This window comes from Gopherus flavomarginatus, chromosome 18 (assembly GCF_025201925.1).
Source record: "Gopherus flavomarginatus isolate rGopFla2 chromosome 18, rGopFla2.mat.asm, whole genome shotgun sequence".
NCBI classification, from domain to species: Eukaryota; Metazoa; Chordata; order Testudines; family Testudinidae; genus Gopherus; species Gopherus flavomarginatus.
In genome coordinates, this window is record NC_066634.1 from 24,823,472 (window position 1) to 24,841,809 (window position 18,338).

The 18,338-nt window shown below is 64.9% G+C and overlaps 1 protein-coding gene across 7 annotated transcripts in view; it reads left to right on the top strand.

The window, feature by feature from the left end:
* Positions 1–18,338, top strand: part of SPTBN4 (spectrin beta, non-erythrocytic 4) — a 74,316-nt gene that overhangs the window by 14,988 nt on the left and 40,990 nt on the right. For all 7 annotated transcript variants that reach the window (XM_050928320.1, XM_050928322.1, XM_050928323.1 and 4 more), the window contains exons 8-15: positions 482–594; positions 3,468–3,655; positions 7,199–7,316; positions 7,826–7,984; positions 11,767–12,069; positions 13,381–13,531; positions 14,499–15,369; positions 16,453–16,590. In XM_050928320.1, coding sequence (XP_050784277.1) covers positions 482–594; positions 3,468–3,655; positions 7,199–7,316; positions 7,826–7,984; positions 11,767–12,069; positions 13,381–13,531; positions 14,499–15,369; positions 16,453–16,590 — 2,041 coding nt within the window. The remainder of the gene's footprint in view (positions 1–481; positions 595–3,467; positions 3,656–7,198; positions 7,317–7,825; positions 7,985–11,766; positions 12,070–13,380; positions 13,532–14,498; positions 15,370–16,452; positions 16,591–18,338) is intronic.

Sequence of the window (18,338 nt, forward strand, 5' to 3'; positions counted from 1 at the left end):
CAACTCCCTTCCCCTGTGCCCTGGGTCTGGTCACACTCTGAGCCGTACAGCAGCTGGTGCTGGGAGGCTGAGAGCCCTGCTCTCCATGCTGGCTGATATTGCTGGGTCGTGCCCTGTGCTCCTCTGGTGGCCTGTTGTCACTTGTCTTACACCTAGACTCGGGGCTCGCTGGGTGAAGGGAGTATGTTGTACAGCACCTAGCGCGCTGGGGAGCGAGTTCATGGCTGGGACATCTGGGCATGCCCATAATACACCTAATAACAATAGTAACGTGGCCTCCTGGGGCCTTGGTTCCCCACCTGTGACCCAGGGAGATTGGCCTGGCCTGGCCTCCCTGGGGGCTGGGGGGTAAATACGGTCCAGGTGGCAAGGTGCTCGGAGCTGTGGGAACAGCTGCCAGCTAAGTCCCTCGCGCTGATATCGGGTGCTTGGCCGGCGGATCTGATGTCTCTGCTGAGCGGTGCTGTCCCTCCCCCGGCAGACGTGAACATGGAGAGCCCGGACGAGAAGTCCATCATCACCTATGTGGTCTCTTTCTACCACTACTTCTCCAAAATGAAGGCCCTCGCAGTGGAGGGGAAGAGGATTGGGAAGGTGGGTGCCTTCGGGGTGGCTGCCAGGGGGCGCTGGGCTCGCCGGTTACTTATGGGTCCTGCTGGGGAACCACAGAGGGCGCTGACCCATGTGCAGGGGACCACGATTCCTTGTCAGATGTTAACAAGGGCCAGTCCCTAATTTGCAATAACGTCCTCGGTTTGGCACAGGGGTACGGCCGTGTGCGGGTCCTGGTGCACCGTGGCAGAGTGTAGAGACAGCTGAGATTGGGACCCCCCTCCTGTGCTGGGCGCTGCGCAGACCCGAGATCGGGGCCCTGCTGTGTCCCGGGGCAGTGGGGCTGGGAGTTAACAGCATGTTGCGATGGAGAGGACAGTTTGCACTCCCCAGAGCGATGGGCTCAGGCTCCCAGCAGACTCTGGCAGTGTCGCTGTGTTGCTCACACTTGGGTCACGTTTTGAGCTTTTCTTCCCGACTGTGAGCTGGAAATCTGCTGGTTTTTAAGAGAGACAAGGTGGGTGAGGTTGTATTTTTGATTGGACTGGAGCCTGTAGACGCGGGGTTTCCGTTTCCTGTGCCTCTATCTGCCCCCACGCTCCCTTCCGCTGAGTTACTTTGGCTTGACCCCAAGCGTACCCAGGAGCTGCTGGTGCCCATAATGGGCCCAGCTCCCCTCGTGCGGCTATTCACACTAGTGCAAAGCTAGTGTGAAATGAGTCTGAGAGGCCCCCCCTGCATGTGGCACTAGTGCCAATGACCATGCAGAGGGCAGGGTCCCAAGGTGGGGCTGGGTTGTACCTGGCGAGGGTATAACGGGGGGTCCGAGCTGACCCTGGAAGAGCTCTGGTGGCTGGCCGGCAGGGTGGTGGCTGGCCCAGCGACGCTGAGGGGTGAGCCAGGCGGGCACAGCCCCTGAGGAGCAACGTTTGCCTTCGGTTGGTGGTGGGCAGCAGGGGGCGCTCTCGGGGTGGTGCCCAGGGAAGGTGCCAGCTGCTCTGTGACCGGGTGCCTGGGAGCAGCACTCGCGTGTCTCCCCCACTCCCCTCAGGCGCCTTGCTGATGAGATCGCTGCTGACAGCTGGGTCCTGCCAGCTGCTCGTCTACGCCCATCTGAGCCGTCCCTCTGCAGCATCGGCATCAGCCCCAGGCTCGAGCTGCCCCTGCACAGGGCTGCCACGGCAAAGGACCGCAAGGCTGCGGAGAGATGCTGGTGGGGGCACCACACCGTGCCCGGGCTGTCTGAGCTGCCAGGGGAGCAGGGGGGCCAGGAGAAGCCAGCGCCTGGTGCCTCTAGTCCCGGATGGTCAGCGGATCCCTCCGTACAGCGGCCACTCCCAGAGCAGCAGCATGGCCAACGGGCTGTGCCGCAGGAGACTGGGCCTGTCCCCAGATCTGCCAGCCACGGTCATGGCAGCTCCCCCCACCCAGCGATGGGCTCAGGCTCTCTGCAGACCTCGGCAGCGTCACTCACACTCAGGGCAGCTCCCCCCACCCAGCGATGGGCTCAGGCTCTCTGCAGACCTCGGCAGCGTCACTCACACTCAGGGCAGCTCCCCCCACCCAGCGATGGGCTCAGGCTCCCTGCAGACCCAGGCAGCGTCGCTGCGTCACTCACACTCGGGGCAGCTCCCCCCACCCAGCGACAGGCTCAGGCTCTCTGCAGACCCAGGCAGTGTCACTGTGTCACTCACACTCAGGGCAGCTCCCCCGACCCAGCGACGGGCTCAGGCTCCCTGCAGACCCAGGCAGCGTCACTCACACTCGGGGCAGCTCCCTCCACCCAGTGACGGGCTCAGGCTCTCTGCAGACCCAGGCAGCGTCGCTGCGTCACTCACACTCGGGACAGCTCCCCCTCTCCCAGCGACAGGCTCAGGCTCCCTGCAGACCCAGGCAGTGTCGCTGCGTCACTCACACTCGGGGCAGCTCCCCCCACCCAGCGATGGGCTCAGGCTCTCTGCAGACCCAGGCAGCGTCGCTGCGTCACTCACACTCAGGGCAGCTCCCCCCACCCAGCGACGTGCTCAGGCTCTCTGCAGACCCAGGCAGCATCGCTGCACCACTCACACTCAGGGCAGCTCTCCCCACCCAGCGACGTGCTCAGGCTCTCCGCAGACCCAGGCAGCGTCGCTGCGTCACTCACACTCAGGGCAGATGGGGGGGGTCAGATTCAAGAGGGGGCTCCCAGCAACAGGCTCTCTGCAGACTCAGGCACGTCATCCTGTCTCATAGGCCCTGCAGCTGGGGGTGAAGAATGGAGAGATTCCAAGGAGGGTGGAGCGGCCTGGTGGGTTTTTACAGGGAGCTTCAGCCACGCACAAGGGAAGAGAAAGTGGAACCATGAACATTGGGAAATATCCCCCCCCCACACACACTCTGCCTGTCTGGTCTGTGAGTTTGTTGGGGCACTCTGTGTCTGTATAGCGCCTGGTGTGACGGGGCCCCGATCTCGACCAGGGTCTGGGTGACGTCCGGCCCGACAGGGCCCCGATCGGGCGGCCGGGGTCTGGGCAGTGCTCATGAGGGTTCTAGAAATGCGTTTGCTTTGTTAATTCGTGTTGCCGTTGCACCCCAGCCATAGCCCAGGGTCCCGCTATGCCAGGCACTGCACAGAGTTACCCCCCGCAGGCAGAGGCAGTGCCAGGGCCTGGCTGCTCCGGCAAAGGGGGTGGGAGAACCGACTGAGACTGGAGTAGATCACCCCTTGGGCTCTGCGGGTGCAGTGGGACATGGCTAGTCCTTCCCTTGCACTGTTCTAAAGCACCGTTAACCCAGGAGAGCCGAGGGACCGTCCCACCCTGACTCGCCTGGCCGCACCAGGATGCAGAGACGGCGTTCCCCGCAGACGGGGCGCCCCGGTGCCCGCTGCTGGGCCCGTTTACTCCTGCCATGACCTCGCCCCGCCCTCCCCACAGGTGCTGGACCAGGCGGTGGAGATCGAGAAGCTCATGGAGCGGTACGAGCTGCTGGCGGCCGAGCTGCTGGCGTGGATCGAGCGCACCGTCGGCATCATCAGCAACCAGAAATTCGCCAACTCCCTGGCCGGGGTGCAGCAGCAGCTCCAGGCCTTCACCACCTTCTGCACCCTGGAGAAGCCGGTCAAGTGAGCAGCTGCCTGCGACGCGCGGGGCGATGGCGTGGGAGCCGGGCAGGGGGGCGCTGCGCAGGGGGTGTTCCCCCCCAGATTCTAACGGGTGCAGCCAATCTGGAGCTGTGGTGGGACGTGGCTTTGGAAGTGGGGTCTCTATACCCAGCGGGCTGCAGGAGTCCTTGGGCTGAGACTTTCCTGGGATGTCCGGGCACGAGTTGCCCCTGGGCCCCCTCAGGAATCCCCCAGAGCAGAGCGGGCCCCGGGAAGAGCCTGTCCCACTTGGTGCCCTTAGTGGGGTGGGGAAGGGTGCAGTCATGGCCAGGGTGGTGGGGGCCTGGCTATGACAAGCTGTGGGTGGAGGAAGCAATGGCGGGGGGGACCATGGCTGGGAGGGGCACAATGGCGGAGGGGGTGTCACGGAGTCCCCAAGGGATGCTCTGGCGATGGCCGGGGGTGTGTGACCATGGCTGAGGGGGGAGCGATGGCGGGTGGGAAGTGATGGCGGAGGGGGAGCAATGGCGGGAGGTGACCATGGGGGGGGGAGCGATGGCAGGTGGGAGGTGATGGAGGGGGGGAGAGATGGCGGGTGGGAGGTGATGGCGGGGGGGAGCGATGGCGGGTGGGAGGGGATGGCGGGGGGTGACCATTGGGGGGGAAGCGATGGCGGGTGGGAGGGGATGGCGGGGGGTGACCATTGGGGGGGAAGCGATGGCGGGTGGGAGGGGATGGCGGGGGGTGACCATTGGGGGGGAGCGATGGCGGGTGGGAGGGGATGGCCGGGGGGTGACCATGGGGGGGAGCGATGGTGGGTGGGAGGGGATGGCCAGGGGGTGGCCATGGGGGGAGCGATGGCGGGTGGGAGCGATGGCAGGTTGGAGGGGATGGCCGGGGGGTGACCATGGGGGGGAGCGATGGCGGGTGGGAGGGGATGGCCGGGGGGTGACCATGGGGGGGAAGCGATGGTGGGTGGGAGGGGATGGCCGGGGGGTGACCATGGGGGGGAGCGATGGTGGGTGGGAGGGGATGGCCGGGGGGTGACCATGGGGGGAGCGATGGCGGGTGGGAGGGGATGGCGGGGGGTGACCATTGGGGGGGAGCGATGGCGGGTGGGAGGGGATGGCCGGGGGGTGACCATGGGGGGGAGCGATGGTGGGTGGGAGGGGATGGCCAGGGGGTGGCCATGGGGGGAGCGATGGCGGGTGGGAGCGATGGCAGGTTGGAGGGGATGGCCGGGGGGTGACAATGGGGGGAGCGATGGCGGGTGGGAGGGGATGGCCGGGGGGTGACCATGGGGGGGAAGCGATGGTGGGTGGGAGGGGATGGCCGGGGGGTGACCATGGGGGGGAGCGATGGTGGGTGGGAGGGGATGGCCGGGGGGTGACCATGGGGGGAGCGATGGCGGGTGGGAGGGGATGGCCGGGGGGTGACCATGGGGGGGAAGCGATGGTGGGTGGGAGGGGATGGCAGGTGGGAGGGGATGGCCGAGGGGTGACCATAGGGGGAGCGATGGTGGGTGGGAGGGGATGGCCGGGGGGTGACCATGGGGGGGAGCGATGGCGGGTGGGAGGGGATGGCAGGTGGGAGGGGATGGCCGGGGGGTGACCATGGGGGGAGCGATGGCGGGTGGGAGGGGATGGCCGGGGGGTGACAATGGGGGGGAGACCGATGGCGGGGGGGGAGGGACGGCCGGGGGGTGACCATGGGGGGAGCGATGGCGGGTGGGAGGGGATGGCCGGGGGGTGACAATGGGGGGGGACCGATGGCGGGGGGGGAGGGACGGCCGGGGGGTGACCATGGGGGGAGCGATGGCGGGTGGGAGGGGATGACCGGGGGGTGACCATGGGGGGGAAGCGATGGTGGGTGGGAGGGGATGGCCGGGGGGTGACCATGGGGGGGAGCGATGGTGGGTGGGAGGGGATGGCCGGGGGGTGACCATGGGGGGTAGCGATGGTGGGTGGGAGGGGATGGCCGGGGGGTGACCATGGGGGGGAGCGATGGTGGGTGGGAGGGGATGGCCGGGGGGTGACCATGGGGGGGAGCGATGGTGGGTGGGAGGGGATGGCCGGGGGGTGACCATGGGGGGTAGCGATGGTGGGTGGGAGGGGATGGCCGGGGGGTGACCATGGGGGGGAGCGATGGTGGGTGGGAGGGGATGGCCGGGGGGTGACCATGGGGGGAGCGATGGCGGGTGGGAGGGGATGGCCGGGGGGTGACCATGGGGGGGGAAGCGATGGTGGGTGGGAGGGGATGGCAGGTGGGAGGGGATGGCCGGGGGGTGACCATAGGGGGAGCGATGGTGGGTGGGAGGGGATGGCAGGTGGGAGGGGATGGCCGGGGGGTGACCATGGGGGGAGCGATGGCGGGTGGGAGGGGATGGCTGGGGGGTGACCATGGGGGGGAAGCGATGGTGGGTGGGAGGGGATGGCAGGTGGGAGGGGATGGCCGGGGGGTGACCATAGGGGGAGCGATGGTGGGTGGGAGGGGATGGCAGGTGGGAGGGGATGGCCGGGGGGTGACCATGGGGGGGAGCGATGGTGGGTGGGAGGGGATGGCCGGGGGGTGACCATGGGGGGAGCGATGGCGGGTGGGAGGGGATGGCCGGGGGGTGACCATGGGGGGGAAGCGATGGTGGGTGGGAGGGGATGGCAGGTGGGAGGGGATGGCCGGGGGGTGACCATAGGGGGAGCGATGGTGGGTGGGAGAGGATGGCAGGTGGGAGGGGATGGCCGGGGGGTGACCATGGGGGGGAGCGATGGTGGGTGGGAGGGGATGGCCGGGGGGTGACCATGGGGGGGAAGCGATGGTGGGTGGGAGGGGATGGCAGGTGGGAGGGGATGGCTGGGGGGTGACCATAGGGGGAGCGATGGTGGGTGGGAGGGGATGGCAGGTGGGAGGGGATGGCCGGGGGGTGACCATGGGGGGGAGCGATGGTGGGTGGGAGGGGATGGCCGGGGGGTGACCATGGGGGGGAAGCGATGGTGGGTGGGAGGGGATGGCAGGTGGGAGGGGATGGCTGGGGGGTGACCATAGGGGGAGCGATGGTGGGTGGGAGGGGATGGCAGGTGGGAGGGGATGGCCGGGGGGTGACCATGGGGGGAGCGATGGCGGGTGGGAGGGGATGGCCCGGGGGGGTGACCATGGGGGGGAGCGATGGTGGGTGGGAGGGGATGGCAGGTGGGAGGGGATGGCCAGGGGGGTGACCATGGGGGGAGCGATGGCAGGTTGGACGGGATGGCCGGGGGGTGACCATGGGGGGGAGCGATGGTGGGTGGGAGGGGATGGCAGGTGGGAGGGGATGGCCAGGGGGATGACCATGGGGGGGAGCGATGGTGGGTGGGAGGGGATGGCAGGTGGGAGGGGATGGCCGGGGGGTGACCATGGGGGGAGCGATGGTGGGTGGGAGGGGATGGCCGGGGGGTGACCATAGGGGGAGCGATGGTGGGTGGGAGGGGATGGCAGGTGGGAGGGGATGGCCGGGGGGTGACCATGGGGGGAGCGATGGCGGGTGGGAGGGGATGGCCGGGGGCGTGACGCTGAGCCCAGCTCCCTTGGCAGGTTCCAGGAGAAGGGGAACCTGGAGGTCCGGCTGTTCAGCATCCAGAGCAGGCTGCGCGCCCAGGGCCGCAAACTCTACGTGCCCAGCGAGGGCCGGGGCATCGCGGACATCAACAAGGTGCAGCCGTGGGGGAGGGAGCTGTGGGGGGATGGGGCTGTGCAGGGGAGCTGAGGGGGTGTGCGGGAGCCGTGGGGGGGACAGGGGAGATGTGGGGGGGCAATGGGGGGTGAGGAGCCGTGGGGGGATGGGGGAGATGTGGGGGGGCAATGGGGGGTGAGGAGCCATGGGGGGATGGGGGAGCCATGGGGTGGCTATGGGGAGTGAGGAGCCATGGGGAGACAGGGGAGCCGGGGGGGATGGAGCCATGCAGAGGGGTCAGGGGGTTCAAACAGACCCACCCCCCTGCGGTCTCTGCCCCACTGGTGCCCTGCACCAGTCTTGTCTGCGTCCACTGGGACTTCGGGGCCTGGGAGCGAGGCCCCTCGCGAGCTCTGGGCAGGATGGTGCCCACAAGCCGCCCCCAGGCCAGCCCAGGCCCCCAGAGCGTGGAGAACCCGGCCCTGGCTGCCCCCCAGCCCCCCAGGGGAGCGCTGCCCCGGCCCCTCTGAGCCCCGCACTGCCCCCAGGCCTGGACCCGGCTGGAGAGGGTGGAGCACAAGCAGGAGGTGTCGCTGCACAATGAGCTCATCCGGCAGGAGAAGCTGGAGCTGCTGGCCCAGCGCTTCGACCACAAGGCCGGCATGCGGGAGGCCTGGCTCGGCGAGAACCAGCGGCTGGTGGCGCAGGTGAGGTCCCACCCGGCTTCTCCCCAGCCTCCCACCCAGCCCCCGGGGCCCACGGGCGATCCTAGAATCTCCGGGGTGGAAGGGACCTCGGGAGGTTCTAGTCCAACCCCCTGCTCAAAGCAGGACCAACCCCAACTAAATCATCCCAGCCAGGGCTTTGTCAAGCTGGGCCTTAAAAACCTCTAAGGAAGGAGATTCCACCACCTCCCTAGGGAACCCATTCCCGTGCTTCACCACCCTCCTAGGGAAAAAGTTTTTCCTAATATCCAACCTAGACCTCCCCCACTGCAACTTGAGACCATTGCTCCTTGTTCTGTCATCTGGTACCACTGAGAACAGCTGAGCTCCATCCTCTTTGGAACCCCCCTTCAGGTAGTTGAAAGCAGCTATCAAATCCCCCCTCACTCTTCTCTTCTGAAAACTAAACAATCCCTGTTCCCTCAGCCCCTCCTCAGAAGTCATGGGCTCCAGCCCCCTAATCATTTTTGTTGCCCTCCACTGGACTCTTTCCAATTTTTTCACATCCTTCTTGTAGTGGGGGGCCCAAAACTGGACACAGTACTCCAGATGAGGCCTCACCAATGTCGAATAGAGGGGAATGATCACGTCCCTCGATCTGCTGGCAATGCCCCTACTTATACAGCCCAAATCGCCATTAGCCTTTGTGATCGTGCTGCCCGTGGGAGCCCTCTGAGGTCACTCAATTAGTGTGAACTGCAAACAAAACGGGGCAGACAAACCCCAAACGCTGGTGGATCTTCCAATACTGAGATTTACCAGCCAGCGCATAACAGCTTCTGTAGCACTTCCCTGGTTCCTCAGAATCCAAACCCTGCAGTTCCCTTCCAGTGCCCAGCCTCAGGCCTCTGTCCAGACACACATGTCAGATATGATGATGGTTACTGGAAATCTTCTCTCATCACATAAAAGAAAAGGTTTTTCCAACCCCAAAGGATCAGCCACACACCCAGATCCAATTATAACTTAGATCTTACCCACAATACACGCTTAGAGCCAGTTCTTATTAACTAAGCTAAAATGTATTACAAAAAAAAAGAGAGAGAGTTGGTTAAAAGATCAATGAACAGACAGACATGAATTCAATTCTTGAGGTTCAGACACAGCAGAGAGGAGCTTGTAGTTGCCAAAAGTCCTTTTAGAAACTGTCCAGAGGTTACAGTCCAATGCCCTTATTCAGGGTGGCTCCAGTCAGTGACTGGGGATCTCAATCCTTGTGGCTTAAGGTTTCCCCCTCTTAAAACCCAAAGCAGATCTGAGATGAAGCAGGATCGTGGCCCAGGGTTTTTATACATTTCCAGCAGCCTTTTGGCCTGAGAAAATGATCGACTAAACTGTAGCAGTGCATGGGATTCTTCCGTCCTAAGTGCAGGACTCTGACTTAGGACTCTTGCTGAACTCATCAGAACCTCGTCCATCCAGCTGAACCCAATGGCACCAGAGACAAACGGGACACAAAGCAGCCCTGACCTTACTGCCCCTCGGGCAGTGCCAGGCCTGGGTGGAGCAGGAGTGGGGTCTAGTAGCTAGAGCACAGGGGCGTTGAGAGCCAGGACTCTTGGGTTCTCTCATGGCTCTGGGAGGGGAGTGGGGCTGGTGCTTAGAGCAGGGAGTTGGGAGCCAGGACTCCTGGGTTCTCTCCCTGGCTCTGGGAGGGAAGTGGGGCTGGTGGTTGGCCCCTCTCTCATGCACACACATACCCAGCAGCCCGGGTATGCCTCTCATGCCTCTGCTGGCCCCTCATGGGATAAGAGGATCCTCTCATGGATCAGTAACTGGTTAAAAGACAGGAAACAGAGGGCAGGAATAACCGGTCAATTTTCAGAATGGAGAGAGGTAAATAGTGGTGTCCCCCAGAGGTCTGTACTGGGCCCAGTCCTATTCAACGTAATCATAAGTGATCTGGAAAAAGGGGTGTCACGGACTCAGATCAAGGCCCCGTATGGTCCATGGTGGGGGGTGCCCCTTCAGTGCAACAGCCCTTCTCGGGGGGCCACTCTCTCTCGGGGTCAGGCCCCTCCACCTCCTGGAGCTGCACCTTTGTGAGCCTCAGCACGTCTGTCTCTGCCGTGGCCCCCCCAGGGAGTCCCCTCACTCTGGACCCCCCCGGGGCCTCCACTCCCCTGTTCTCTAGCCCAGAGTGACTCTTCGCCAGCGTAACACAGGAGGGTTTATTGAGAGTTGAACCCAGCACAGGAAACTCTCCGGCCTCAGGCCTGGCCTCCCTCAGCCCAGCACATCCCAGTCCCCCTGCATCCAGGGGGGCTCTCCCTGCTCCCCCTCTCCAGCCCCGAGCCCCCCTGCTTCCCAGCTGGGCCTCCGATATCCTTGGCCCCAGGCCCCCCCGTCCATTGGCTTCTCTCCAGGTAAACAGAGTCATAAACAGGATGGCCTGGGTCTCCTCTCCTCTCAGCCCCCCTCTGGCTGGAGCCGGCTGGTCAGGTCAGCGGGGTCTCTCCCCACAGCCCATTGTCCCCCACTGGCCAGAACCGGCTGTGACTTCTGAGCTGGGTCTCTGGGTCACCGGTCGCTGGGGTCTCCATCTTCCAGGCCATCGACTGGGGTCCCCAGTTCCCTCCCCAGTCCTGTGTCCCAACAAACTCCCTCTCCCCTCCCCTCGTTAAACCAGTAACACCCGGGGACACCGAGTCCCACCCCCTCTGCATGCAACCCCCTGGGAAACACAGAAAACAAGAAAACCCCCCACTTTGTCACAAGGGGGAAACAGTGAGGTGGCAAAATTTGCAGATGATACAAAACTGCTCAAGGTAGTTAAGTCCCAGGCAGACTGCGAAGAGCTACAAAAGCATCTCACAGAACTGGGTGACTGGGCCACAAAATGGCAGAGGAAATTCAGTGTGGGGAGGTGCAAAGTGATGCACATTGGAAACCCTAATCCCAGCCCTACATATACAATGATGGGGGCTGAATGAGCTGTTCCCATTCAGCAGAGATCTTGGAGTCCCTGGGGAGAGGTCTCTGCAAACACCCACTCGAGGTGCAGCGACGTCGAAGGAGCGAACACAGCGCTGGGAATCATTAGGAGAGGGAGAGATAATAGGACAGAAAATATCATGTTACCCCTGTATAAATCCATGGTACATCCACAGCTTGATACTGCGGGCAGATGTGGTCGCCCCGTCTCAGAAAGATCTATTGAAATTGGAAAAGGTTCAGAAAAGGGCAACAGAAATGATTAGGGGCATAGAACAGTTTCCATATGAGGAGAGATTAATCAGACGGGCTGTTCAGTGTGGAAAAGAGATGGCTAAGGGGGGATGGGATAGAGGTCTATAAAATCGTGACATGTGGAGAAAGTAAATCAGGAAGTGTTATTTACTCCTTCTCCTAACACAAGAACTAGGGGTCACCCAATGACGTTAACAGGCAGCAGGTATAACACATACAAAGGGCAGTATTTCTTCCCCCAGCGCACAGTCAGCCTGTGGAACTCCCTGCCAGGGGATGCTGTGAAGGCCAAGACCATAACAGGGTTCAAAGAGGAGCTAGATAGATTCCTGGAGGACAGGCCCATCAGTGGCTACTAGCCAGGCTGGCAGGGACGGTGTCCCCAGCCTCTGTTTGCCGGAAGCTGGGAATGGGCGACAGGGGATGGGTCGCTTGCTGATCCCCTGCTCTGTTCATTCCCTCTGGGCACTTGGCACTGGCCACTCTCAGAGGACAGGACACTGGGCTGGATGGACCTTTGGTCTGACCTGGTCTGGCCGCTCTTGTGTTCTCTTTCACGCTCCCGCCGCCCCCAGGACAACTTCGGCTACGACCTGCCGGCGGTGGAGGCGGCCATGAAGAAGCACGAGGCCATTGAGGCGGACGTCTCGTCCTACAAGGAGCGCATCCAGGTGGTGGTGGAGCTGGCGCTGGCCCTGGAAGCCGAGGGTTACTACGACGTGCGGCGCGTCAGCGCCCAGAAGGGCAGCATCCTGCGCCAGTGGGGGCTGCTGACCGAGCTGGTGGCTGCCCGGAGGGCCCGCCTGGAGCAGAGCCTGGCCCTGCAGATCATCTTCCAGGAGATGGTTTACATGATCGACTGGATGGAGGAGATGCAGGTGGGCGGGGAGGGGGTGGGTAGCCTGCTTGCGGCCTGGGGAGGCTGGGCCCAGTTTAAACCAGTGCCCACAACCTGGGGGAGCGAAGGCTCTGGTGTGAACTGGTGCCTGAGGCCTGGGGGAAGGGTGAGGGACGGGTTTGGGCTGGCGCCTGTCCCAGTGCCACAGCAGGACGGCTGCGATCTGCAGCTGGTCTCCCTGGCTGTGCCTGGGTTTAGTGCCGTCTGCTCCATGGACACCCACTTGGCTGGTCTCAGCTTGGGCCCGGGGGCCCTGGGGCTTCGCTCTGTCGTGACACGGGGGCCTGGTCCAGAGAGGTGGGGAGAGGCTGCTGTGGGCAGAAATGCAGTGGGGGCCAGCAGCTGGGGCACTGGGCTGGGAACTGCTGCTGCCTGTGGGGGGACCTTGGGCTCGTCCCTCACCCTTGCTGGGCCTCAGTTTCCTTCCACTGTCTGCTCAGACGGCGAGTTTCTGGAGGCAGGGGCTGTCTCACCCTGTGTCTGTGCAGCGCCTGGCGCAACGGGGCCCTGATCTTGGTCAGGGTCTGGGCGGCGCCTTGCGCGATGGGGCCCTGGTCTTGGCCGGGGTCTGGGCAATGCCCGGCTCGACAGGGCCCTGATCTCGGTCGGGGTCTGGGCAGCACCCGGCCCAATGGCGCCCTGATCTCAGCTGGGCATCACATGGAACCAGAGCAGGCAGGGAACCTGCCTTAGCCCTGGAGCCACCGACCGGACTATTAGCAGCGGTGCTGACGGGAACCACCAGGAACCCTTTTCAACCAGGCGTTTGGGTGAAAACTGGGCACCTGGCAACCCTAACCGCCCTGCCCACCGGAGCTCCAAGCCCCCCACGGCCAGAGGAGTCCAGGCTGAACCTCCCCAGCATGCCCAGCCCCACTGCCCCGAGACTCAGCCTTGGCCCGCCCCCGCTACCCTGAGCCCTGACTGGGCAGCCAACCCAAGCACCGGCCCATCCGCCCCTAGTCCCAGGCCACTGGCTGGCCTGACTCCCAGCTCAAACCCCTGGCCACAAGCCTGAGCACAGGCCTGATGCCCTGGCTGCCAAACCAACCCCAGTTGCCCCTGGCTGCTGCTAGACAGAGTCACCCCATCAGGCCCTTGGGAGAGGAGAATCGTGCCAGGCCAGTAACTTCCTGCAGGGTTATGATAGGGGCCTCGGAGGCTGAGCCAAGGAGCGGGGCCCCGTGGTGCCAGGCGCTGTACGTAACAGAGAGGCAGCCCCTGCCTGGGGTCGCTCGCAGCTGGATCCCAGCCCAATGGTGACGGCTTCGCCCGCCTTTCGTCCCGCCAGGCCCCGCTGCTGTCGAGGGAGGTGGGGAAGCACCTGCTGGAGGTGGAGGACCTGCTGCAGAAACACGCCTTGCTGGAGGCCGACGTGGCTGCCCAGAACGAGCGGGTGCAGGCGCTCAACCAGGCCGCCCTGAAGTTCTGCGAGCTGGAGGGTAAGTGCGGGCTGGGGCAGGGTCTCCCGACTCCTGCGGTGGGGGCTGAGCGTCGGTGGGGCTGGGCTGCGCTTTGCATGGGTCTGAGTGATGGCAGCTCATCCCAGCCACTGGTCCCATCGCCAGCGGCAGGGGCAGCTCCAGGCACCAGCACTCCAAGCATGTGCCTGGGGCGGCAAGCCGCGGGGGGCGCTCTGCCGGTTGCAGCCTGTGGAGGGTCCGCTGATCCTGCGGCTTCGTCAGACCTCCCGCAGGCTGCCGCCGAATCCGCGGGACGAGGGACCTCCCGCGCCGAAGGCAGCCTGCCTGTCGTGCTTGGGGCAGCAAAATGCCTAGAACCGCCCCTGACCAGTGGTGCCCAGACTTTGGCTCCTGTAGCCAGATGAGACATCTGAGGACAGACGCCCTCTGCAGAGAACTTGCAGGCCCAGGTGGGCTGTAGGGGGGCTGGGAGCCAGGACTCCTGGGTTCTCCAGGTCTGTAGCCAACAGGCCAGGCCAGGGACTGAGTGCACAAGGCACCATGGGAGACATTCCTGTGCAAAGCCATGGGCACCCGGCTCCCAACAAGGTCTGGGGGCAGGCAGACAATTTTCAGAACAGACGCGGGCTGTACTGGGGAGGGGAGTGGGGGCTAGTGGTTAGAGCAGGTGGGCAGGGAGCCAGGACTCCTGGGTTCTCTCCCCGGCTCTGGGAGGGGAGTGGGGGCTGGTGGTTACAGCAGGGGGGGCTGTGAGCCAGGACCCCTGGTTTCTCTCCCAGCTCTGGAGGAGGAGTGGGGTCTAGTGGTTAGAGCAGAGGGCTGGGAGCCAGGACCCCTGGGTTCTCTCCCAGCTCTGGGGGAGGAATGAGGGCTAATGGTTAGATCGGGGGCCTGGAACCAGGACCCTGGCAGTGCAGGTCTTTCCCCCAGCAGCAATCAGCGGCTAAGAGATGGCCCCGGTGTCTCTCCTGCTCCCCTGCCCCAGGTTACCAGCCCTGCGACCCCCAGATCATCCGCAACCGTGTGACCCACGTGCAGACGTGCCTGGAGGAGCTGTGCCAGCGGGCGGCCCAGCGGCGCACGGAGCTGGAGGCCTCCCGCCAGCTATGGGCCTTCTTCCAGGAGCTGGAGGAGGCGGAGGCCTGGGTGCGGGAGAAGGAGCAGATCCTGGCCTCCAAGCCGTGCGGCAAGGACCTGAGCAGCGTGCTGCAGCTGAGCGGGCAGCACAAGCTGATGCTGGGGGAGCTGGGCGGGCGCCGGGCCCTGCTGCACCAGGCCGTGAAGAAGGGGGCGCAGCTGCTGGCCACCCAGCGCCCCGGCGCGGCCCAGCTGCAGGAGAAGCTGCGGGAGGTGCAGCAGCGCTGGAAGAACCTGGAGGAGGTGACGGGAACGCACCAGCAGAAGCTGCAGGAGGCTCTGAGCTTCTACCAGTTCAGTGCGGAGACGGACGACCTGCTGGCCTGGCTGCAGGACACCTACCGCCTGGCCTCCAGCGACGACTTCGGGCACGACGAGTACTCCAGCCAGGCGCTGCTCCGCAAGCACGCGGCCATGGTGCACGAGCTGGAGCGGCACCGGGCGCCCGTGCTGGCCCTGCGCGCCCAGCTGGCCCGGCTGGCCCCCCAGCACCACCAGGTGCTGGACGTGCAGATCCGCATCGTGGAGGTGGAGCAGCTCTACGGGGAGGTGGCCGAGGTGGCCGTGCTGCGGCACCAGTGGCTGCAGGACGCCCTGGCCGTGTACCGCATGTTCGGCGAGGTCCGCGCCTGCGAGGGCTGGCTGGACGAGAAGGAGCAGTGGCTCTCCGGGATGCACGTGCCACAGGAGCTGGAGGACGTGGAAGTGGTGCAGCACAGGTCTGGTGCCCCGCGATTCTGTTCCTGGCTGGGACCCAGAGCCGGGGGGCTGGGAGCCAGGACGCCTGGGTTCCATTCCCAGCTCTGGGGGGAAGGGCGGGGAGCCAGGACGCCTGGGTTCCATTCCCAGCTCTGGGGGGAAGGGCGGGGAGCCAGGACACCTGGGTTCCATTCCCAGCTCTGGGGGGAAGGGCGGGGAGCCAGACGCCTGGGTTCCATTCCCAGCTTTGGGGGGAAGGGCTGGGAGCCAGGACGCCTGGGTTCCATTCCCAGCTCTGGGGGGAAGGGCTGGGAGCCAGGATGCCTGGGTTCCATTCCCAGCTCTGGGGGGAAGGGCGGGGAGCCAGACGCCTGGGTTCCATTCCCAGCTCTGGAGGGAAGGATTGGGAGCCAGGACGCCTGGGTTTCATTCCCAGCTCTGGGGGGAAGGGCTGGGAGCCAGGATGCCTGGGTTCCATTCCCAGCTCTGGGGGGAAGGGCTGGGAGCCAGGACACCTGGGTTCCATTCCCAGCTCTGGGGGGAAGGGCGGGGAGCCAGGGCGCCTGGGTTCCATTCCCAGCTCTAGAGGGAAGGGCGGGGAGCCAGACGCCTGGGTTCCATTCCCAGCTCTGGGGGGAAGGGCTGGGAGACAGGACGCCTGGGTTCCATTCCCAGCTCTGGAGGGAAGGATTGGGAGCCAGGACGCCTGGGTTCCATTCCCAGCTCTGGGGGGAAGGGCGGGGAGCCAGACGCCTGGGTTTCATTCCCAGCTCTGGGGGGAAGGGCGGGGAGCCAGGGCGCCTGGGTTCCATTCCCAGCTCTGGAGGGAAGGGTTGGGAGCCAGGATGCCTGGGTTTCATTCCAAGCTCTGGGGGGAAGGGCGGGGAGCCAGGACGCCTGGGTTCCATTCCCAGCTTTGGGGGGAAGGGCTGGGAGCCAGGACGCCTGGGTTCCATTCCCAGCTCTGGGGGGAAGGACGGGGAGCCAGGACGCCTGGGTTCCAGTCCCAGCTCTGGAGAGAAGGGCTGGGAGCCAGGACGCCTGGGTTCTGAACGCCTCGTACGATTCTGTTCTATCCACGAGCCCCTGTGTGCCTTGGGCAGGTTTGAGAGCCTGGACCAGGAGATGAACAGCGTCATGGGGCGCATCCTGGACGTGAATGAGACCGTGCAGCAGCTGGTGGAGGGGGACCACCCCAGCGCATCCGAGGTGCAGTTGTGTCGGGACCACCTGAACGGCAGGTACCTCCCCGTGGGGCTGGGGCTGGGGCTGGGGCTGGGGGAGGCTTCGGAAGGGGGGCCCTCGGGATCAGAGGCGGGGCTGGGTTCGATTCCCGGCTGTCCGGGTCCCTGCGTGCGTCAGGGCCGCGTCGGTAACACATGGATAATGGCCCCGTCTGTGCCTGGAGATAGACGGGCTCTTGGCTCGTCCGCTCTGTTCGCTGGGTAGCCCAGCGCCCAGTTCCCTGGCCCAGAGATCAAGGGCTCGGTGGGTAGGAGCCAGGGCAGGCCTAGGGCCCGTGTGCAGCACACAGACGTGGGCAGCCGTCCGCAGGGGAGCTCCACATCCCCCGCCAGGCCCAGGCAGCTGAGCAGGGGTCTGTCTGTCTGCCGGGGCCAGTGCTGCTTTGCGGGTGGATTGAATGCCTCCAGCCGCCCTCCCTGGCGCACGGCTGCCTCCGGCCGGCATGGCTCCTGCTCCATGGGACTCACCGGGGCCGTGCGGCTGGGTCCCAGCAGCATCGGGAACCGCCCCCCCCAGAAGTGGGGCCTGCTTTGGGGTTCATGCCAGCAGCACAAGGTCGCAGAACAGCTGCGAGCACGGGGTCTGCAGACGGCAAATTCAGCTTTGGAATGTGCCCAGCTGCTGCTGCTCCATCTCACTGCAACCCCTGCCCACCCCTGGCTCCGGTCGGGGGTGCTGAGAACCTGCCAGCATCTCGTGCTGCACCCGGGCACCTCAACCTTGTGTGTCCGGGACTCTCCAGAGCCCAGTTGTCCAAGAGCCGCGCGGCCGCCCCTCCAGAACAAGCTGCCGTTCCAGAGCCGGAGGCTGTGACATGCAAGGCCCAGCCCCTCGGCTGGCAGGAAGGGATCCCCGATGCTCCCCTCACGCAGTCACCTGCCGGGGTGTCCACGCCCAAGTCATACCTCCATGCCAGGGGCCCTGCCAGCGTGCGGCTGTCCGTCGGCGCCTGCGGGGCAGATCCCCAGCGGGGGTCGCTCGGGGTCCCAGGCACTGCAGTGAGTGGAGATGCCCAATGGGATTAAAGGAAGCTGGTGCAGAGGGCAGCAGGGTGGGACCCGAGCGTGCCACAGAATCATAGAGCCACAGAATCTTAGGGCTGGAAGGGACGTCGGGAGGTTCTAGTCCAGCCCCCTGCTCAAAGCAGGACCAGCCCCAACTAAATCAAGCCTGACCTTAAAAACCTCTAAGGAAGGAGATTCCACCACCTCCCTCGGTAACCCATTCCAGTGCTTCACCACCCTCCTAGGGAGAAAGTTTTTCCTAATATCCAACCTAAACCTCCCCCACTGCAACTTGAGACCATTGCTCCTCAGTGGCTTTGGGCTCCTCATGGGGATGACTGGCAGAGATTGCCGGGCGCTGAGAATGGTGCCCTGGGCACCCAGAATCCCTGGCACGTCGGTGCGCGGCCCCTAGTGCTGGCGCTGGATGCGGAGGCTGCAGAAGTTGAGGTCACTGGAAAACGCAGAGCTGCGTCTCGTGCCGTTTGTCTGAGGCACGTGGAACGGTGCCCACAGCCCCAGCTCCGCTCTGGGCCTCAACGCCGGAGCCTCTCTGGCTGGGCTAATGGCCCCGCTCTGGTACCGCAGAGGTGACTGGTAAACCTCGCCCGGGACACAGCCCTCGATGGAGACAGAGCCATGGAACACCCCCCTACAACCCTGCCCCCCTCCCACCCCCCCCACACTCACCCCCCCCACATCCACCCCCACCCCCCCCCACACACACACCCCCTGTCCAG